This window comes from Meleagris gallopavo, chromosome 1 (genome assembly GCF_905368555.1).
Source record: "Meleagris gallopavo chromosome 1, MGAL_WU_HG_1.1, whole genome shotgun sequence".
NCBI lineage: Eukaryota > Metazoa > Chordata > Aves > Galliformes > Phasianidae > Meleagris > Meleagris gallopavo.
The window spans coordinates 190,010,778-190,034,810 of record NC_139404.1 but is presented as its reverse complement, the minus strand read 5'-3'; the positions used below and the strand labels follow the sequence as shown (position 1 = coordinate 190,034,810).

General features: G+C 41.6%; 1 protein-coding gene across 8 annotated transcripts in view; it reads right to left on the bottom strand.

Moving 5' to 3' along the window:
- Positions 1–24,033, bottom strand: part of TENM4 (teneurin transmembrane protein 4) — a 594,920-nt gene that overhangs the window by 149,095 nt on the left and 421,792 nt on the right. For all 8 annotated transcript variants that reach the window (XM_085216460.1, XM_085216463.1, XM_085216464.1 and 5 more), the window contains 2 exons: positions 6,721–6,822; positions 2,248–2,442 (listed from right to left, as the gene is read on the bottom strand). In XM_085216460.1, coding sequence (XP_085072586.1) covers positions 2,248–2,442; positions 6,721–6,822 — 297 coding nt within the window. The remainder of the gene's footprint in view (positions 1–2,247; positions 2,443–6,720; positions 6,823–24,033) is intronic.

The window sequence follows — 24,033 nt, the reverse complement described above, 5'->3', positions numbered from 1 at the left end:
TATATCTGTGTTGCTGCTTGGAAAATGTCCCAAATGGTCTAATTTCTGGTTAGAAAATGCCCCATTTATAGTTCAACCTTGTGCAGAACCTTTGCCAAGAAGATAAATCATGCAGCAGGCAAGGCTAGAGTCTCTTCTACACTTTTCCCCAATATGCTTCATGCTTCATTGGTCACACGAGTTATTAGGTTTTTTTTTGCAGTACCCAAAGAGTAACTTCTCATTTTTCACTGATTAAATTTGCTCCCCTCCCTTAACATCTTGCTGGCTTAGCCCATGCCTTATAAAATATTGGCCAATAAACTGAGGAAGGAGAAAAGAAAAACTTCTGTAAGATTGTTGGCCGGTGTTTTATAAACACTGCTGAACTTCTGTGGGGGGAAAAGAAAAGACAGAAGAAATGCTGGAATGAAAACCCATTCTAAATACTGAGTAAGGAGTGAAGCTGAAAGAACGAAGAAATAATAAAGCGTAATCGATGCCAGATGGTGGCTTTTAGAAAAGAAATTAAAAAGTAAAAACAATTTAAAAAATGGAATAAATCAACTTTTTGAATAGATTTAAGTAAAATAAATTTGTATATATAAATGTATGTATGTTGTGAAGATTTCCTCCATGGTGTATTACTGAGTTACCACCCCTTCTCACTACACAATATCACTTAGACCTGGAATATGAGAAACAAACGCAGAGTTGGAGAAATCCAAAAGAGCTCATAAGGAAAATCATGTTCTCTTTGCTCTTTTTCAGGTTGTTACCTAGTGGGACTGATGCCATCACCTACTACAGTGACAGCATAAAACAGTGGAGTGCTATTTGACTTTTCTGCTTGAACATGACCAGGGAAAAGAGGCTCCTGTTAAAAAAAGGACAAATCTTACTGTGATTCACACACGTGCAACATGACTTGCTGAAGGCAAAATGAGTATTTTTTCATTTCGGTTTATTCAGTAAAGATATGATCTTGTAAATAATGAGATCTGTGGAGATGTTTTAAAGGCACTTTAGTAGACACCATCTTCAGTGTTCGCACGCCCCATGACTTCACTGAATTGTGCCTTCTTAAGCCACAGTGCAGCTTTCTCAGGAGGTGGCTTACAGTCACTGTGCTGATATTCTCTTCATTTCTAACACTATGCGTGTATTTCTAACACAGAAGCTGTGGTACATCAGAAATGTCCCACTCCAACACACAAAATGCATCAAAAGAATTGCTACATTAGATGCCATTCCAACGTCTGAATCCAGCTCAGCCTATTTCCATTGTCTGTAAAATAAAAGCCATTCCAGAGAAATCTTTATCTCACATGCATGAGGACAACTATAAATTAATTCAAGATCTAATGATTCTTACACATGTATCAAGCTGATGTCTCAACTCTACCAGGCGGTGCAGAAGCCTTATAGCTGCATTTACAGAAGCATAATTTAAGCATAATTACCTTTCAGGTCCTCTGTATAGAATTCTGAGAACATTTTTCTAAAGCACCAAAGAGTATTCTGTAAATCAGACACCTTTGGATGCGTTCTCGTAACTGTCCAAATGCTTTGTACACTTACAAAACTGTCCACTTTTTCAGTCAGCAATAAGAAGCAGTCACAGACTGGGGAAGATAAAGGTTTATGATGCAGGTGACTTCCTGCTCAAATAGACGAAAGATAAGAGCTAAAAGGCATTGCATTTCTGAGTCACGAAACTAAATGTAAATGAAAAATGTTTGGGGGTTAATGTAAGATAAAAAAAATATATGTATATAAAGCTATGAAAGAGCTATTAAAATAATATCTGATTTTGAAGCAGAATTTAATTCAAGTCCTGAGCATTTCTATACTTTTAAAGAACCAAAGACTTTCATATGCCACCATTTTGTATATGCAAGCAACTGAAATCACTTGGCATAGCACAACAGAGAAGAAAGCACTATAAAAGTAATTACATGTTCAGATGTGTAAATGGAAATGATGCTTTAATAAGAACATTTGAACATATGATTAGATGTTCTGGTCTTTCAACTAGATTTGTGTGTCTGAAGTTTTTGATGGCTTTTCATTGAATTATTGAACAAATATGATATCTAACGACAAGTTATTACAACATATCATTTTTATGCTGCATCCATCTATTGTATCCCTAAGGTGCCTATTACTGTTCTGCTTAAGTGCCAGTCCGTTTGTGAATTGCCTCCATCCATGTAATTACATAATGACAATCGAAGCAAAGGCTAATTGAATGTATCTTGCAAATACCTTCTTCACAGCTCTCGCCCTTGTACCCTGGGTTGCAGATGCAGGTCCCCATGATGCACGTCCCATGGTTACTGCAGGTGACATCGATGCACTGGTTGGTCGGGACGTCACATTCTGCTCCTTTCCAGCCACTGTGGCACAAGCACCTCCCTTTCATGTACTGCCCGTTCCCACTGCACAGCACCGGACAGGATGCTGGGGAAAGATGATAGAAATCACATTAAAAACAACTGTACACAATTTTCACTTCAAAAAAGAGCACAGGAGTCCAGCATGGGATTTATATTCTTTGTACACACTCTTTCAGTGGGGTATGTTGTTCTTTTCTTTGCCAAAACCAATTATTTTACAGGGAAGACATCCAGCTGTCAACTGCATTCTCTTATGAATGTTTAAAACAAACAGTGCTCTTCAGTTAAAGCATCTCTTTGCTTTGTGTCTACGGTACTTGTTTCACTAACTAACCTCAGACCTTTCTTGCATTCTGACCTCCCTACGCACTGGTGTCTCCTTTGGCAGCACCACTGACCTTAAATTGCTTATCTCTGTTCCTGACTTGCTGCCAGCCTTCAAATTTGCCTCGACACAGCCTCTGCTGCAGATCTTAGCTGTACACCAATTACCCCCCTGCTTTGCTGTTGTAATTCTCAGCTTTACAGTTTTCACTTTCTTTGCTCAGACTCCAGAACGCCATGTTGATACCATTTCCCTGATTTAGCTCAAGTCGTACCATCAACTGCAACTCCAGCCCACGTTTATGACCTCTGCTGGACTCCATTCATCATCTCACACAATGCCTCTTGGCTTTCCAAGCTTTCTGTAACAAAAGTTTTCAAATATAAACTCTGATATTGAGAGGGAACCTCCTGGGCTCCAGCTAGTGTCCAGTGATGCTCAAAGGGAGAAAAGGAAGACAACTCAAGTTGTGGCATGGTGGATTCCAGAATTTTAACTGCATAATCTGAGTTAACTTTGAAAAAAGTCAGGCAGAGGAGGGTGGGATGAACTGCAAGATTCAGAGCTGGCTCCCCATGGAAGAACGCATCAGGGACCAATCCCAGCCTCCTCGACCTCAGCTTTGGTAACTGCTATTCTCCAGGCTTCCTTCAGCTCCTCTCTGAAGATCTTTGCTCCCTTCTCCTTTCTCTACAATTGCCACCTTTGCCTTCTCTTGTCCTCTGTTCTGATTTGTCCATGGAAGCTGCCCTCAGAAGCAACACCTTCCTGTCCACTGACCCTTCAAATTCTGTCTTGTTTAAGTTCTGTTCTCATCAACTGCTTTCAGTAAAACTCACTAGAAAGGACATACTCAATTCAGATTTCTCTCCTTCACTGTTGCACATGATCCTCATATTCTCACGAAAGCAATCAATGAACATTTTTATGCAGGATGAATATGAGAGGAATGGTCCTATCTACTGCTTAATTCCTCTTTGTTAGGCATGTGATGAATTCAACATGCTTCTTTTGCATTGCTCCTGGCTCTGAGTATGAGCTATGAACATGGTTAAAGGAAACACTCCTCTGTTCCCTTACTACCACTTCACATAGTAGCTGTGTAATGCCCATCCATGTTGTTTTCATTTATCATTATAGACAAGTCTGAGTCTTACAGAATTATAGTGCACTCTGTACAATACAAAGCATTATCAGCTCTGACTGTTAAACTGGTTTGAAATGCAGTGAATTATAATAAAAGAAATGTAGAAGAGAAAGGAATTTGACAACTGTTATTACTAAGGACTGCTCTGTACACTTTAAAGAAAGCACATTGCAGTGGTGTGCATCTTTTGCAAGGAGAATACAAGGCATATAATATACAATATAAGAAATAAGTTATTTAAGATACACTGTGTTATAGATATGCTTCACAGCAAACTCACTCAGTAATTTCACTTTTCAGCTAGACTGATGGAATTTTTCTCCCTCCTATCTCAAATTTCAAATGCTCAGTAATGGAGCCTGCTCTTTCAAGGCACTGGAGGAGGATCCTTAGAGCTCTTTGCCATGAGAAGAAAGAATAATTGCCTTTAACCCATGAAAAAGACTTACATATTTTCTGACAGGACAGCTGATCACTCAGTACGAGATCAAATAAATTGCTGGCCATCTTCAATAAAACTGGAGAATACCTTCAGCATAAGCTGGAAACTACTGTGCCAATGTTAAGGCAATGGGAAGAACAAGAGCTCCTTTGTAGCATGCCATAATGAATAAAGACAAAGAAGGTTTCTGGATTTCTTTCCACTGCTACTTGCTTAATTCTTTCCCATGCATAAAAATGTATAATTAATTTGATCACTCCAATTCCATTCCAACAAATTTCTAAGATGCCAAAATCACAGTAATTCTCTAGTGTGGTAGCAACAGCCCAAATGCACATCACTTCAGCATCATAGAGCAAGATTATTCATTTATTTGTTTTAATCTGTAGATAGTGTTAAAAACACCTTCTTTATGTTCAAGGAGGCCTTCAAAAGGCCCTTGAAAACATCACTGGTGATTTGCTCTCATTTGTATTGTTTAAAATAATTAGTTAAAGATACAGTTGTTTACAAATTATGTAATTGGTTAATAATGTATTTATACATATTTCGGTTCCAAAGTTTCACACTGATTTGGGAGGTGAATTGCAAGGTTGAATGGGAACAAAGGAGCCCAAGAAATCTGTGACCTAGAAATCCTGGCTTGGACAGAGAACTTAAGAATTATTGTTCTATCCAGAAACTGACACACAGCTGCAGACAGATCCTGTAGCAGCCTTGCATATGCTGCAGTTGCTGTCCTTGAAGGGATGTTTAGGTCAAAAGCAGCATCTCCTATTCCCTTGAAAACCAAAAGTTATCCAGTTTTGGGACCCTTGTATATTAAGTTCATGGCAAGGTCTTATTGAAAAAGCCTTGAGGGTGGGAATGCACATGCAAATTGCATTTTGACACTCCAAGTATTTGTCTGTCTTCATAAAGGCAGACAGTAACCTGTGATAGGAGCCCAGCTCAATCAGGCATGTTCATATCAGCCAGAGTAAGCAACCGTGTGAAATGGGAGACACTCATGTGGCCCAGTTGGAGTCCGGGGAAACCAGGACAGGAGGGAAGCTCCCCTGATTCAGACTAAAAGTTCACATATTCTGCCTGACAATGAAGGAGCTTTTCATTCTGCCCTGACTCTGCAGGGAGCCTTCAGCGAACAAACCCCGAACTTCTGCCCCTAGCTGAAGTCAGGAGGTGCGAGAGATGGCAAAATTCCTTTTGTCTCCAGCTGCATGGACTTAAAAAGGAGCTTGGAAATGCAAACCAAGCCCAACCTGAGTCAGCAAGAAGTCTGACACCAGAGCTCTTGGGGATGCAGGCAGCCACATCCATCTTACTGGGCCGCGACCTCCAAGACTCCACTGGGGTTCAGCCGGGCCCAGCCTGTGGGGCTGCATTAGGCCTTATCTCCTGGCTGGGCTGTAGGGACGTGGCCCCCAGCCTCACGCAGGCACAGCAGACCTCAGTGGGAGTGGGAGCGGACGTGGGGTTGGACAGAGTTTAGATTTCTCTCTTGGGAAGGAGCCCAGCCTGCTTCCCAGACAAAGCAATGGGCTGGGGTGAAGGCCTGACCTGCTGCCTTAGCACAGCTCCTTGTGTGGGCATTGACTTTTTGCATTATCCCCCCATACACTGAGTTATAAATCTGCGCTCCGTCTTTTCAACTGTTCCAGCCAAAAAAAAAAGACCTTGAAAAGACTGAAGCACAGCATTCTGGTATTTTCCACGTGTGACGTTTAGATTTCTCTGTCTGTAACATGTTCTTATTGAAAGTAATTCAGTTTGTTTTTTAAATGTTTAACTAACCTAAAAATTTCAGGTCAAGTGAAAATCCTTCCAAAACGATTTATTAAAAAATACTTTTCACTTGAGAAGAAAAATGTATTGTACTGTTTCCTGGGTAAGCCTCCTTCCCAAGGCATCCCAGTATTTCCACTTTTGACTGAAGCACCCAGCCCTGCTTCTCACTGCTCTGCTTCCTTCCTTGCTCCCTGCAGCCATCAGGGAGCTGAGACATCAGACATAGCTGAGGCTATCCTGCAGGCCCTGCAACAATGAAAAATGTACTGACCTAGTCTACAATCAGTGTCTTAAAACAAAGTATTAAAATGGTGCACCATAGAGTGATGGAGAAGTCTGCCAAATAAACAGCAATGCCACATTTTTAAGTCATGTTTTCTGAAGTAATTCCCAAAGGGAAAATTCCTCTTGTGACATTTTGCCTGTCCATGCACAGACAGGGGGTCACGTTGTTGCTAAGGCCACAGCAATCACGGCAAATAACAAAAAAACTCACAGATCTGACCTGGTTCCATTCTCCTGCAGCAGCCCCAGGCTTGGTAATGTGCAATTGGCAAAGTGCATAGGCATGAAGGTAACTTTGACAAAGAAAAAAACAACAGGAGGAGAGGAGTGAAGAGTTAATCAAGGAAATTCCTACCTCTACCACAGTCAGGGCCCAGAAAGCCGAGAAAGCAATGGCAAGTCCCAGACACACAGTCTCCATTCCCATAGCAATTACTGGGACAGTTATCCACTGATTCTGAAAAGAAACAAAAGTTAGATTAGGCAAGAAAACACCACTGAGTTTGGGAGGGTTCTGGATGGCAGGATGGCTGAAACCTCTAAACAACCACCGAAGCTGGGAATAGAAGCATCAGCCTTGAGCTCCTGTAATGGGAGCTCATCCATTCATAGCAATGGATGGTTCAACATCTCACATCTGTGCACAGGGACTGCAAACCCTATGACCAAAACCACAACCACTCAGCACCCACTAAGTTTTTTCCTCACTTAGGACCTGAGAACTTTTCACCCTGCTTATTTTTCTGACCATTTTCCCTTGCTGAATGTACTGGAGAGAAACAATAAACACAGTTCTCCTGGCAGAACATGCATTTTTGGTCTGATATTGTTGAGTGGAGAAAATGAAATGGGGCATTTATTTGCACCCAACACAGATGATTTATGATAGACATATTCCCTTATGAAGTTTGGTTCATCCTGTCTGCTTGCTGTTGATGGATTATTTCTACAGTATTATACAAACAGGCTGAAGTGTTGGGTCTAACATTCTATCTCAGTGGAACACGAAAGGGGGGATTGCTTCACTCTTTCTTCTGTTTCTAGTTAGCATCTTAAATTCCCTGACTTTAGAAAAACAGTGGCTATTCATCTTCCACAGAAAGTTAACAGGTAAGCAAAATGATATCTAGCACTTTTATCTTATTGTGAGGACAGTTTAAAATATTTGGGCTAAAACTTATCTTTCTTTAAAGAAAAACAAAGACATCTTTTGGTAAACATCACTTTTCAAAAAGAATGAAAATCATTTTCTTGACTAAACTGTAAGCAAGCACTGAGTAAATGCGATAGGGCCTTGGAAAGATGATGGAACACTGTAGTTCATTCCACACTATTATTTCACATTTTCTCTGGGAGAGATGCATATCTGATTAAAACTGGATTCAGTTATACAGGAGGGACAGCAGCGGTGCATCTATCATGGAGCAGGGTGGAAATCTTGGCTATGTGGATAATGACTGCAGTTTCCTAGTGCACTTCATGAGGTTTTGTGGTAGCAAAGATATTTGTGAACTTCCTTTGGGTGTATGTGAAAAGAAACAGCTGCAATAGAGATGTGCAGATTAGTTTCTAATTGGGAATGAAAGGAGGGCTGTTTCTGAAGGAGTGTTCTCTGAACAACACAGGTTTCTGAGGGACATTTTAAAGGACGTACTACAATTTAATCATTCAAAAAAGGCAACAGCAGGCTTAAATAATGAAAACTGCTTCAAGCATTTATGCTTTAAGTCTTGGCAGAAGTTGCACAAGCATACACCTTGATGCAGCAAGGCAGGCACAAGAAAGTGCCACCAGTTTTCTAGCACTTTGGTTAAGCTCGTATTTGCTGTGTACAGAAACACAATCCCAGCATGTACCAACATGTTGGGATTGATCTGCCACTTTTATCCCACTCGTAGAGCAGCTGCTGCATTTCTTATAATAAACAAATAGCAGCTCCAAACTTGTGCGTTTTTACAGCTAGTCAAAGTGTGGATAGTTAAGTGTACCATCTCTCACTTAACAGCAGGTATAGACACAAATTAAAAGATCACATAAGCCTGTACGTGTATGATCTTCAGAACTTTGTGATGCTTTAATTTCACTGCTGAAAACTAAATGTAATTTTGCTTTAGGCCTTTTTTCTTTTTAAAGCCTTTTTTGTCTGTTTCTCAAGAATTGTATCCAGAAATATAGCAAGCAAAATTACTTACTGATGCACACACACAGGTTTACACAAATAGGTCACATATAGACTGTGAGCGCTGCGGAGCAAGACAGTGAGATGGGCAAGCAGATTTACCAGCTGTGGCTGAAAGACCTGATCATTTTCTCCCAAAATATGAATTGTTTTTTCCTGCCTGTAAACTGGGAACAGGAGCAGGACTGTGTTATTCTGCATTTGTGCAGTACTTAGCTGGGGAAACCTCACCATCACGCTGTCATTCTGGGCTGGCGTCTGCAAGCTGTAGGAACAGCGCAGTGAGGTTACATGTGCCTGACCTCTGAAGTCAGTGGGGATACCTGTGTCTGTGTGCTTGATGCAGGACAGACTCCCCATGTCATGACAACACCTATGGTATATTGAAAACTCCAGTTTTTTTCAAGCTCTCGCTTTAAAGGATTAAACTGAGTCCTTGAAAAGAAGCGAAATATCTACAAAACTTTCTTGGTGTATGTATGTAAAATAATAATATTTATGCAAAATAATATAAAAAACAAATTAAAGAAACATCTGAAAAGTAAAACAGCATCTAATATGGCAGCTGTTCCATTGGCTAAAGGGTAATCTTTGTCACTGAAAATAATACCTTCCACTGTATTGCATTTCCATTGTGGTTCAGTTAATGTACTTGATGTACTTGCGATGCCTACAGTAGGATATGACTGGAAAGACTCAGAATACCAAGCATATGTCTACTGTAGGGTAAAGCCAACGACTCCTTCAACAGTGTAGCTATGTATAACAGGATCTTAAAGCTCAGAATTACCAAAGAGATGTAGTCTATTTAGCTAACTATATTTTCCTGACTCTTAAGGTGAATCCATTCGATGAACTTCACTCTGGTTGTGGCCCTCTCCTTCCCTGACAAGTTCAGACGTAGATTTTGTTGTCATAGACATCAAGATTTGGTCAGATCCCATCCGCAGAGATCAACACTAATGCTTTACAAAAATTATTCACAAACATTTAGTGGTTCATCTACAGCTCTGGCATTTAACTTTGAAAGATTGCGTGGTATGCACACATATCACATCTCACTACTCCTCAATCCTCCATTTCCCAGGCCGTTCTCTGCAAGTATGCCCTAATTGCATCATGCCATATTGTGACCCACCGAAAAGGAATGAAGACAGGTGAAAGAGACCCACTGTAACTTCTTCACTGAAGCACCCTGGTAACTTTTAATCATGCCTTGACCACCGTACACTATTAATCGTAGAATCATAGAATCATAAAGGTTGGAAAAGATCACTAAGATCATCAAGTCCAACTGTCAACTCATGATACGATAGAGAGGCTCTTAAAAACCCTTCCTTCTACTTCTCCACTGTCTCCGAGCATTTTGGTAGCATTTCCAGTAAGCTCTAATTTTGTGTACACCCACTTTGCCCTGGAATAACCTGACTGATAGGGACAAAATGAACTGAAGAGGAAAAGAAATTCTCCCCATCCTGTGGCTGGAGCACTTTCTTAGCAGCTAAGAATACTAACTTGCCTGGTGTGACTCAGGGCAATTAAGGTCTCTGTACACTCCCAGAAGTTCTTCACTTCTGAGAATAAACTCAAAAAAGCGATGAAGATGCATGCAGTATATTCTTGTACCAAAGCTGATACAGCACCTTGTAAGGTATTGCCAAAAAGGAAGTGTTAAATGAATGTGCCTTTTTTTCACTACTGCAGAACACATGAGAGCAAACACGGCTTATGAGCAATAAGTCTCTAAAATCCTGAGCATGCTTCTATTTATATTCTTAGATATGATCATAGGTTGGAGTTTCTTTTCACTTTGAACACTGCAGGCATTAGTAAATCATGGCCACTAAATATCTGATAAAAACCTCTGTCTTCAGCCCAAGACTGAATTTAGTGTTAGATGGAGAGCTGCCTTGCTTTTCTGGCCCTTCTGATATGTACACACACATAAACGCATGCACATACACTGATCCAATACCTCACTTTCAAATTAAATGGGATGTTATAGGTGATTTAGCAATAAGTCTAGTGAACTGAGTTGGGGGAACCCTAGAAAGCATAAAGAGGCACATGGACGAAGTTAGGTATTTTGTGCAGATGCAAGGACTTAGTTAAGATATTATTTAATGAGGCACAGATGATAAATGAGATCCAACTTAAATTCCAGGGAGCCCCTAAGTTAGAGGCACAAAGCTACTATCTGGAAGAATGTCTTTTAAGTACAAGCACAGTCAATGTAGCTACTAATGAATACCAGTGAAAAACTACCGATCAATAATTAAGCCCTAAATGGCCAACCTCTAGTTTCCATTCTACATCTTATTCTGTAAGCTGTTACAAGTAATTATATTGATATTTTCCAATCCATACAAAACTCCATGTGGCATTTTATGAATGGCACCATGGGAATTGCTTCAGAGAATCATGACAATGATTTGTTTTGTTTTTAAGAGTTAAAGTTCACTGTGAGACCATGACAATCCTTTCTTAGAAGGAGATATATGTTCCCTGTTTTCAGTCTGACTCCCACAGCTTTCTCTTGGGTTCCAAATCTCTGAAATAATCTGATTGCCACCAGCTGGGAAGGGCAAAGATTATAAATTGGAAGGTCAAACACGCATGATGCTTTCACATGATTGTGCTATAATGTCCAAATAGAAGTTAGAAAATGCAGCTTCCTTGCCATCTTCCAACAACAAACAGCAGGAGGAGCAAACCTCCTGGAAGCAAACAACTCACGCTGGGGATAAATGAGCAAAACTCAAGGCGGTGTGGCTTCAGATGGAGACTGCAGAAGCTTGCGTATGGAAGTAATTGTCCTGCCAGCTTCTAAATCTAATTAGCAACTGAAAAAACAAGTCATATCCTGAATAAATATTGTAAACATGCAGATCTCTGCTGAGAGGAGTGAGTAACATAATGAGACATGCTACTTGCAGACTCACACTGTCTCGTTCTGCAGAACCATCTTGTCTGAGGTACACAGGTTTTCCTTACCCCTGTCCAGCCTACCTCACTTCGGAGAAGTAAGATGTAGAAAAGTGTTGCCAGGTTAATAGAAATGAGAGATGGAAGGAGTGACAGCAGAGAGGGAGGGCATTGTCCTCCTCTGCTCTGCCCTTGTGAGGCCCCGTTTGGAGTAATACATCCTGGTTGGGGCTCCAAGCACAAGAAGGATGTGATGCTGTTGGAACAGGTCCAGAAGAGTCCTCAAAGATGCTCAGAGAGCTGGAGCACCTCTCATATGGTTAAAGGTTGAAGGAACTGGGCTTGTTTATCTTGGAGAAGAGGAGGCTCCAGGGAGACCTCACTGCGGCACTCCAGTACTAGAAGGGAGCTTATAAACAGGAGAGGGAGTGATTTTTTACATGGTCTGATAGTGATAGGACAAGGGGGAATGGGTTTAAACTAGAAGAGGGGAAATTTAGGTTAGATGTTAGTAGAAATTCTTTACTCAAAAAGGATGGTGAGGCCCTGGCACTGCTGCCCAGAGAGCTGTGGGTGCCCCATCCCTGGAGGTACCCAAGACCAGGCTGGATGGAGCCCTGGGCAGCCTGAGCTGGTGGGGGGCAACCAGCCCATGGCAGGGATTGGAACTGGATTGCTCTAAGGTCCCTTTCAACCTAAGCCATTCTATGAGTCTGTGATTCAATGATTTGGTAAGTGTGAAACAGATTTCTCCAAGCGAAAAACCCTTCTGAAGTACTCTTTAAGGAGCTTTAATTATCAAAGAGGAAACCAGATCATTGTCTGGAGCAAACCAGCATGCACCACATGTCTTACAGCTGCTGACAACTCTTTGGGATATTTGCTGCTTTCTCTGGGGATATTTTTTTGGGATGAGTAATCTCACAGCTGGTAGATCTTAAGGTAAACTTGGCTGAAATATTTACCTCATTGCTTGCTACCCCAGTACAGTCACCACTTACCCTCTAAGAAGCTATAAACTGACACGATGCTGCCCATACCCCCAATTAGATTTCACATTATACTATGAACAATATCAGTGAGCTCAGTGGGAAATTGCTAATTGTTACCATTCTCATGTTTTCAGGCTGGTAATCACAGACAAATACACCACGTGGTTGATATGACAAACTAGTGTCAGTGACAGAGCTCCCAGGATAATGGTCTGGCTTACCATTACCTGCATGAATTAATGGGATCCATGTGAAATACAATAAACATATTAAGAAGACAGACAAATGATTGGGCTCTTGATGGATTTCTCTTTTAGATGCTTACCATGCTTGCCAGTCAGTGGCATACGCACTTTAACAGATACCCGCCTTATTTATTTACTATGCAAGACCCAACTCAATAGCTTGTTTCTGTATCTTTGGGCCAGAGGCCAAGGCAGATGTTTGCCTGACACCGAATCCTATTAGAGGTTGCAGTAACACAATTGTGTGTTAAAGCTAAATATTTTATAGCCTACACTTGCCACCAAGCATCATCATTCCCTAGGCATTTAGAGGCAACTATTTATTGGCAAAGAAAAAATAGTTATCTGGCTGGCCATTGAAGACAGTAGCTTTCTTGGGAGTTAATAAGCACCAGGACAGCTTTCTAAGAACTGATTAAATGCCATTCAGTGTGGTGTGGTTGTATGAATTCAAGCATAAACACTTCCTTTGATAGCCTCAAGAAGCTGATCTGGGACTGGCACCATTTGGTGGCAAAAACGTGGAGGAATAGCACTACAGTAGAGAAATTGTACTTTAATGAATCGGTGTTAATAGCAGTCTCTGGAACAGAGGTCCAAAGAATAAGAAACTTGTTTTGCTGATGAGAATGCAAAATATGAAAAGTGAGATGAAAACAAAGGAGAAAGGTTTTTTGGTTTTTTAAAATTTATTTATGCATTATTCAGGCTTTTGGCCTTTTCTGTGAGTAGTCTACTCTACCTGTGCATGAGAAATTGCCTCAAAATCTTTTGGTGACAAAATAAATGAAGCTTCAGGGCCTGAAGGAAGCTGCCATACCTACAGAATAAAAGCCTTTCCCTATAACCTTCCGCCCTTACACAGATGCATTAATTTTAAAAAAGTAAGTAAATAATAAAAAAACCCCTACTTCTGGACAAATATCTAGAGAATTGTTGACTGTATCAAATAAATATATACAGAAAGTAATAGTTCCTGACTGTCCACTGGTCTATTCTTTGTCTTGTCATGTTCCCCCAGCTAAGGAAGATGCGTTGCAATGCAGGTGGAGCAGGGCAGCAGGTAATTAGACCTCTCGGCTCCTATCTAACCTTGAAATCCCCTATGTGAGCCTCAGCAGTGCAAAGGGGCCACGGTGAGAGCACAGCATCCCTCTCACACTGCAATGAATTACATCTCATGGGAGGGTGAAGGACTCTGCATCACTTCACCTTACTCTGTGCTGCTGCACCAGCTCAGCTTTAGCAAGACACACGCTATTTTTCTTAGACCCAGTGCTTGTCCAGAATAAAACTGTCACCTGCAAGCTCATTGCAATAATGTCTCTCCTTCACAAAAATGCCCCCTGTCACTGCCCTGACTGTATTAGCAGAAATTTGAATAGGAAGTCAGGCAGTATAACATTAAAGGCAAAGAAGATTCTGAAGCTCTGTGAACACAAGCTAGCATTTAATTTACTTCCCAGTTGCAGAGCTTGCAGCCTTGTTTATTTTTCAAAGAAATGATGCTACTCGATTGGATTTCACTGCAGGGTAGGTAAGATTCTAAGCCCAGAGAACTGTCACCTGCTCTTGTAATCGTGATAACAATGCCAAGAGAGACGTGGAGGTGAGAGGCGATAAAACACGCTTCAGATATCTGAAACATCAGCCTTGACATTTTGAGCCAAATAAAAAAAAAAATAAAGAAGAAAAAAAATAAGGCTCTGAAAACAAGGGAAATGTGAAAATACTGGGTCCGGTGTGCTCTTGATCCACCTCTTCCTTTCTGAGCAGAAATGTGCAAGGACTGATTCCTTCTTATGGCGCATCCTCACCTGCTGAGATTTCGATTTTTTTGCTTCATTTGTGTTTTATAGGGCTTTTATATTTCTAGCTCAAGTAATCCACACCTGGCAGCCAGGGATGTGATAGTCTTGACAGCATCATGGAAACTCACTCATTATTTTTGAGTGCTCTTTCACAGTTTCCTCTTCTGGAGGGTGCCTAGTGCGATGCTGATACGGCTAATGCCACTTGATGTTGTGCCAGGTTTTGACTATTTTTTCTTTTCCTGAAGGCTGGGAGGTCTGTTTTAATTAAAGATCCATGCAGACAACCCTGTTTTGCCCTCATATCCCAGTGGAACTCTAACCTTCACATGGAGGTATCAGGATGCTAAATCAGGAGAAAGGTAACGTGCAGGCAGTCCTTTTATACTGCTCCTTAAGTCAATCCAGGCTCTGGAAAGTCAGAGTGAAGTACAATAACCACAGTATCCAATAGCAAGTTATTTTCCCTCTATCACTTAGGAAAAAAAAAAAAAAAAGCCACTTCCAACAGCAGATACCATACATCTCTATCAGAGTACAGTGTAAACCACACCAGCATTGCCTCTGGAGTCTGGGTTGTTTTAAAAGGTGATGGTGAAGCACTAAAAGTTTGGCATTCAGCATCACTTTGAGTCATTTACTGAAACCATCAACATCTGCTGACTCTGCCAAATTTGACAGTACATCATGCGAGTACAATTTCCCTTGAGATGTCTGTACTTCTGTTTCTATGGCCTGGCTTGAGACATCCATCCAGGTACTCCAATAGCCCTGCCACAATAACATCAGTCCTTCTCACACTATTTCAAGCACATTCAACTCCAAACCCAGCTATAAGTACTACAGTAACAGCTTTGCGTGGACTATTTTTGAACTTCTGTTCTGCAGAAAGTGGGACCAAGTGGGAATAGTGTGGGGAGTAAATAATGAACAGAACAAGCCTGCTTGCTTCAGAAGCCTATACCACATTTGGTCTGAATTTGGTTTCCCCTTGGAGAGAAAACTTTATCTCACTAGTTCATTCCTTTCTCTTACTGCTTCCTTTTTAAGAAATCTTTCCAGTGCAGAATGCCTTACAATATAAAGCTATCAGATGGTTGAAAGCATAAGGTGTAATGGGATTTCAAAAGCACTTGGGCATCGCTCTATGTATTCTACCATTTAAGTTAATGGTAAAATCTTCTTTGACTTCACTGGGATCAGAATAAAGGCACCTTTAAAAAAAGCCTGCTAATGTATTTTTGCAGTTTGTAGCGATATACAGAGATCACTGTTTTCTTCCCTGAGAATGTGAGCAATGCTAAAAGCATGAAAGGAGCACTGAAATAAAGTTCTACAGAATTGCCTATTAACTATCTTAAAAAAACCCTTTCTCTTTAAGTCACCTGAAATGTGTCACAGGTTAGAAGTTAGTTGGGGAAAAATGTCAATGGATGATTTTAAAGAAACTAGCCCTTGGACTCAAGCTGTCATCTTCCTCCTAAGATGCACCTTAAAAGAATGGTAACTTCAGTGCCTTCTACATACAGCAAGGCTGTGGAGATCTAGAAACAACCTTGTGAAAGTTCCTTTTTTCCTCGCTTTTCTTCTTTGCAGCTGGAATATTTTTAAACCTGAATTTCGCTCCAATAAAACTCTCATATCCCCAATTTGCCCAAGGGATTGCAAGGAAATTTTTTTTTTTTGTTGTTCCTTTCTACTCTCATAAATTGTTACAAATGAATACAGGAAACAACAATTATTCAGCCTTCGGGGTTCAACTTCTGGAGCTGCACTAGCAAGCTGGAAGTTACTTTGCATTCAGTACATTAGAATTTCTGCTATTGCAGCTTGGGGCAAGGCTAAAGCTGGCCTTGAGTTTAATTTTAAACGATGTTGTATGTTGGTGTACTGTAGGGAAAAGACTGCAAATCAGTCTTGCATACATACAAAAAGGACCTCAAACATGGAAACATTTGGTCAAAACAGATGCCTCAAAACCCTGGCAATATTATCATTTTCAGTGCACTGAAGACTAAGTTTCATTTCATACGAAGTCTTTAGCAAATGCATCCATCCTGAAAAACAGGGATGCAGTAGGTGGAATGGCTGAGATGCAAGGTTCAGGCATGCTGCAGACAGGTTGCTATAGGCACACCTTCAAGTGTGATGCCCAGTGCGATAGAAGGGCTTGAGTGTCTCCTAGGCCTTTTGTCAGATCAATTCCATAACAAAAAATCATAGAATCATTAAGGTTGGGAAAGACCATAAAGATCATCTAGTCCAACCATCAACCCACCTCCACCATGCCCGCTGACTGTGTCCCTCAGTGCCACATCTCCACAGTTCCTGAACACCTTCAAAGACAGTGACTCCACCACCTCTCTGGGCAGCCTGTGCCACTGCATTACCACTCTTTCTGAGAAGAAATTTTTCCTAACATCCAACCTGAACCTCCTCTGACACAATTTAAAGTCATTACCTCATCATCCTATCACTGTTACTTGGGATAGAGGCCCACTTCATCACAACCTCCTTTCAGAAAGTTGTGGAAAGCGTTTCCTTTGGAAGAAGTCTCTTCTCCAGACTAAATAATCCCAGTTCCCTCAGCCATTCCCTATGAGACTTGTGCTCCAGACCCCTCACAGCTCCACTGCACTTACTCTTGAAGTTCATCCCATTGTCCTCAGCCCAGCAATCCAGCCTGTGAAGGTCTCTCTGAAGGGCCTTCCTAGCCTTAGACAGGTCAACAGTTCCTCCCAGCTTGGTGTCACCTGCATTTTAACTGAGGGTACACTCAATCTGAACATAGGTTCAGATCATCAATAAAGATAATAAACAGGGTCAGCCCCAATACTGACCCCATAGAGATGCCCTTGATTTCCTGTGGCCGTTACAAGCTCGTGCTCAGGTATTTGCCAGAGAAAAAGCAGAGTGCACAGCTCTGCTCCTGCCCGTAGCTGACTTGCTGCACAAACCTGGTCGAGGCACACTCCCTCACAGAGCCCCCAGCAATCCTCTGAGCCAGAAATCAGTTTAACCTAATTTATTTAACTCTCTTTCTGAGACTGTTGTAGCACTTAGATAAAGAAAGCAGCCACACATCTAATACACAGAACAGCTGTTATCATTTTAAAAGTCAACATGTGCCAGGAGTTACTGCACAGACCATGTCCGCGTCCCCCCTGGCCTCTGTGTGAAAAGGGAGATTGGTGACTCCTGAGGTGCCGAGCTTGTTGGCTGCTGTTCTCTCATGTGGTCAATTAAACCTGTGCACGTAAATACAGTTAAATACAGCCTTTGGAAAATGAAGTCTTAAAATAGCCTGTTGGAGCACAGAAAGCGTTCTCGCTTTGTTTGCCAAAAGTGGACGTGTAACTCCCACAACTTATTACTGTGCTTTAGCAGGGGAGCATTCATGGAAAGAAAAGTCTGCACAGAGCTGCCCCAGCAGCTCAGGAATATAAGGCAGGGATAAAACAAGCTCTGCTTGCGTTAGCCTGCAGTCTGGGGTGCATGGAAAGACCTATATACAAAAGTGCAAAAACAAAAACCATATGCACTGCTTTACACATTTCTCCAGAAACCCTCTGGTACCAGTGTATGTCGTGTCATTAAGGCAGAAATCTGCTGTTCTGAAAAAATGAACCAAAAAAAGGGACAGAAATAACAGAAAGAAAGGAAAAGGCTTTAACTTCAGTATTAAATAAACCATTCCATGACCCTAAAACTGAAGTAATTACCCCAATCAATAAACCTTTTGTACAAGCTCTGTTGGATCAAGAGAACTTGCTGCTGCAAACAGTACTCTGACAGCAAATGCAAGCCTACCACCAGCCCATCTAAATACACATGTAGGAAAAGCTTTTCAAAATGACCAATCTACTTCTGTGTTTTTTTTTCCTATTAAATTGAAGCACAATCAAAGCCAGGTAAAACCAGATCACTGGAGACATCCAGTCACCTAACTTCAACTGAAGTGAATGCTTTTTGGCACCCAAACAATTTTTGCAAACATGGCTCCATCTCTTCTGTACAACAATATAAATCATAGAATTATCGAATGACCAAGGTTGGAAAAGACCTCCAAGATCATCTAGTCCATCTATGTGTCTGTTTGTTTCTCCTTTTTTCCCATCCAAAATTATCACTTGTAGTCATTTAGCTCTATTGAAAGAGGAGCATACCTATACAAACTAAGCCAGAACAAAACAACAAGCAAAAGCTGCAGTGCAATGTTAAATGAATGATTCCATCCCTACTTTAATTTTAACTTCACACTAAAAATTTATGCTGCTGGCTTTTTCTTGCAGGGCATCAATGAAGAAATATGCCGTATTAGGAAAGAGCAGTGGTGGAAGATTTCACAGCCAAGTATCTGACCTTTACAGGCTTCTTATTATTTAATTATCTTTGAGATGTGTCCCTAATTTCTCTTTTATTAGAGATGCCTAAAGTCTTGAACAGAAGAATCCTGAAATAATAATTTGGCCTGCCATTAAGGCTTGGGAAGCAGGATAATTATGTAAGAATTGTTTTAGACACTTGCAGAGAGGAAAAGGTCACCACAAATAACATCTAGATTTGAAATGAATAGTGTGACTCCAGATTTCTTGGAAGAGCTGTGGCTCTTCTGTAGGGCAATAAAACTCAGCACTCCTGCTCTGGGCTCCCTTCAGTGGGAAATGAGACTGTTATCTATTTTTTGGGATAGACACACAGATGAAAAGACTTAGGGCACGCTAATAAAGTTATCAGCTGCTAAAATTTTAAGGGTTGTGTCACTATCATCTAAAACCATCACTACTGTCCTACTGAGAATAGCAAACAAAAACCTCTGACCATGGGGATTATAAACTAATGTGAAAGGTTTCCCCACCTCACAGCCCTCCTGCCATTTCCAGATCCATGCTCAGGCTACAAGGTATTTTTTATTAAGCTTTATAAAGATTAGCTTTCCATGTACGCCTGGATGAAAAAATAACATGTCTCCAATCACACTACTTCACTTGTTTGGAGAGGGGAACTCCTATGAAGCTCAGAGTTCACTCATTTCCATCTCCCAGGGCAATGTCCTACCTACCAGGCTGGGCTGAGTTTGACTCTGATGGATTTGGCAGCCTGCTGTCTTCTTGCCATCCTTCTGCGTGGGCCAACTCCCCTCTCACTGAAGGACCTGGCCCTGTGGCCAAGTGGAAGACTGGCCATAAAATCACAGAATCATTACAATTGGAAAAGACTACTAAGATCATTTAGTCCAATAATCAACCCATCACCACCATGCCCACTAACCGTGTCCATCAGTGCCACATCTCCAGGGATTGTGACTCCACAACTTCCCTGGGCAAATGGCTTGAAGCTATCTGTGGATAAACCATGGAATCATAGAATTGTAGAATACCCCAAGTTGGAAAGGACCCACAAGGATCATCAAACCTCTGTCTAAATGTAAGCTTTCAATCAAACAGAACTACCACTCATGAGACCAAACATGCAAAGAAAAAAAATGAGAGTCACAGCCTAGCAGGGACTCATAAATGCCCTTATTGCCTCCTAGCTGAACTGAGTGCATGCTTTCTATGCTACCTGACACCTGCAAACTTCACCATGTTCAGAGAAGCTTAGCAAAAGTTTCTAAAGGAGGGTTAAGAAAGAAAGGGACTAACTCTTGAGCTGGGTCTATTGTGACAGAACAAAGGGAAATGGCTTCAAACTAGAAATGGGGAGATTTAGACTGGATGTAAGGAAAGAATGATGAGGCACTGGAACAGGATGCACAGAGGTGGATACTCTCTTCCTGGAGACATTCAAAGTCAGGCTGGACAGGGTTTCAGCACCTAATCAAGCTGTAGGTGTCTCTGTTCATTGCAGGAAAGTCAGACTAGATGGCCTTTAAAGGTCCCTTCCAACTCAAATGACTCTATGATTCTATTAAAAGCTAACTGAAGCCAAAGAACAGGAAAGAAAGCATCAAACAAGGATGCTGGCAACAAGAGAGTCATCAAAAAAGGCACTGACCATCTCATGGAGCATCTGTCAAGCAAGGGCTTGTAATGGGACACAGAGAGCTGAAGGCAAAAAGCTATTTGCAGAGCATGCAAAGCTCTGCTGTTATGTTGCAGAAGAGAGATCAGTAACATCAAAAATGAAGTTGTGATTTTCCTCCCTGCCAAGGCTCTCATATGTCACTATTATTATTTTTTTTTCCAGTGCAAAGCAAGCAGAAAGAAAGAGCTTTAAGTTGGGGAAGGCACAAGCTATGAATTGACTGTAGAGGGCTACCACAAGGCACAGTGTGGAACAGGGGATGGAACAAGGTGACCATGGGATGCAATGACCATATTCACAAAGTATGTGAGAACAACACCACTGGTAACGGACCACCTCCACAGAGCAGTTGGAGTTCCACTAACAGGTAAAGAGTCCTGATTTGGCCAACTACTTGCTCAATTTTCAGCATGTACCAACTCCTTTGATGGACGTACTTGCAGGTTATGTTCAGAAGAGGGTGACAGGGACATGACATCCATTCTTCCTGAAGACCTAACTGTACATGAGGAGGTTAAGTAAAGTAACAAGGGAACTAGCTAAGAGAAAGCATACACCACAGAGGATAGAGGATCACACCCCATGCCTGCACATTCTCCTCAGTATTTACATGAGATCAATTTAGACTTTCCCAGATGTTAGTGAAGCAAGTGTAAATAAAGTGAATGGCTTTGAGACTTCAGTGGATAATGCCTGGGAATCCACTCTGAACTGGGAGTTGACAGAGTTTAAGTCAGCATACACATGGGCAGTGAATGGAAGGGAAACAAACCTGAATGGGGTACTTTCAGAGCTGTTCAGGTCCCCTTTCACACAACCCCGTCCTCTCAGGAGATGATCCAGTGCCAAGCTTGTCTGTGCCCTGTAATTCCTTCTCTCCTCCCTAAGCTCGGTCCTGCTGTGAACCCACAGGTATCCTTCATGTGTGTGAGTTGTATGAGGGCTGTGATATTTTAGGCTATAGCAGGAAGGGAGCTTGGCCTTTGATGCGTATTGTAAAGCGCTGTATGTGCTGGCAGCCCCTTATAAATAACACTGCCAACTTGTGCTTTGATGGAGGAAAGTACTTACAGCAGCTTTCTTACGGATAGTGAAGGGGGCGGGAGGAACAACGGGGCTTATCCTAAACTTAAGCACTGTCTCCTGCAGAAGATAAAAGCGAGACAAAACCTTGCATCCTACCACGGGTGCTGTACACGTGTTCCTGCTGCTCGTTGGGTGACACGATGGCAAACAGATGCTCACTTCTCAGACAGCTGATGCTGCTTCTCCTTTTGATTTCTCTGGGGCTGCATGCAGACAAACCTGAGCTCAGCGGTAACAGCTGCTGGAAGACCTTTTCTCTTCAGCTCTATAGATGTTTGCAGCCTATCAGACATTTCTTACCCCCCCCCGAGCAGATTTCAGCCAAATCTCTGTCTCAGATGTGCTGGTTCCAGCTGATTCCTCAGCCCACTCTTTTGCTTCACTTACACCAGATCGTTGGGAAGAAATCACCACTATCAGGGAGTGAATCCACACAGTGCTTTGCAGAGAACTATTTGTATTAGGAATTTCAGAAAGTGCTTCCAATGTCATTTACAAAAAGATTTAATTTATTATTGAGAGATTTTGACTGTCCACGATGATACTTGATGATCCTTCAGGTCCCTTCCAACCCGGGCCATTCTGTGATTCTGTGATTCTGTCCATTTCTTTATAATGCCTTACATTGTAATTTGGAGGAATGGGACATAAATATGTTATTAAAAGCTAAAAACTTTTCTAGAATAATTTTATTTCCCTCCACCTGAATTGCCTGTGCACTGTAGAAGAACAAACTGTGACAGGCATTATATACTGCATTCTCCCCAGGTTCACAAGCAATGGCATGTAACAGGCACACATTTTGACATCACATAACTCTGTAGCGATGATGGTTCCGCATCCTTTTAGACAACGGGCTCAACTGTCATCTTTTGCCCTTAAAATCAGAGCTAATGTTCCTGAGTGGATTTAGTTATAGCTATATCAGATTCCAAATCGGTATGATGGACAGCCTCACCATTTATGAAATTAAATGTGCTATCAAACTGGGAATACACATGCTTTTCTCCATTTTTCTCTGGTTTTCAGTAGGATAATGGAAGGCCCAATCATTCCAGACCAGCGCAGCACAGTAATTGATATCATCAAGCAGAGCCCGCAGTGATTTCACTGGCTCTGAAGGGTTCAGTCTGTTAGAACAGAGCACATAAACTTGGAAAATCAGCATTCTTTCTATTCAGCATCGCACTGCTGAAGTGAAAGCTGCTGTCCTTGACTCAGGCAAGTCCTTGCTCGCAGTGGAGGAATGACTGTACAGTCTGGCTTTATGAACTTATCATTCTGATTCCCATTATCAATTCTGTGCTTTCTCCTATTATTCATGATTATTAATTAATGCTTAATGCGTTTTCCCAGCAGTTCCATCACCCCCGCAGCATCTCTGGGGAAATGTCACTCCTCATGGCATGCAGCTGAAGCGTGAACTTAGGTTGGGTCACAATTAGAACATAAATCAGAGCCCAGGACTTCCAGGCTGCTGGTCTTCTTCTCACATCACCAGATCCTTCTTCTTCCTGCATCCCAGCCATACCTTTCAAACACACTCACGCTGCAAGCGCTATGGCTGCACAATAATAATAATGGGAGATTTTTCTATGTGCTCCTGCCACAGAAATCAAACAAAATGGCAGCTTGCCTCTGACAGTCAACACAGCTCTACATGCTCCTCATCCCACACAGATTGAAGGGTTCCCATCAGGTGTGCCTTGATGTATTTGTTTGGCACTGCCACTTTACACCCTGGTTCATAAACAAAGTGTCAGGTTTTTGTATCCTATTTACCTTGGCACCAGCAAAAATCATAATACTATTGTACAGCAGTATGGATAGACTTAAAACACAGCAGCTTTGTCTTGGCAGACCTCATGAATACACTGGAAAGGCTCTGAAGCAATACAATGCATTTTCACACAACACTTGCCCTGACTTTTTTTAAGCAAGCTGCTGAAATCTAGGTTAAAGAGAAAGGTACTAACCTGCTAAGGATATTAGGTTAATTACGATCACATAGGATAATAATTTAGGATAATTTAGGATAATAATTAGGATAATTTAGGTTAGATGTTAGGAAGAAATTCTTTGCTCAGAGTGAGGCCGTGGCACTGCTGCAGTAGGTGCCCCATCCCTGGAGGTGTCCAAGTCCAGGCTGGATGGAGCCCTGGGCAGCCTGAGCTGGTGGGGACAGCCAGTCCATGGCAGGGGTTAGAAGTGGATGGCTTTAAGGTCCCTTCCACAGCAAGACACTCTGTGACTCTACAATTTTTATCATATTTCTATAAATGCTGAACAAATTTGGCCAAATTCTACTGAAGAAGGCCCTTCTTTATCTAATTTTTTTACTTATTTCAAAATGAGTGGGTTTTCCTGTAAGCAGCTTTTCCTGTACACAATAGCTTTGTATTG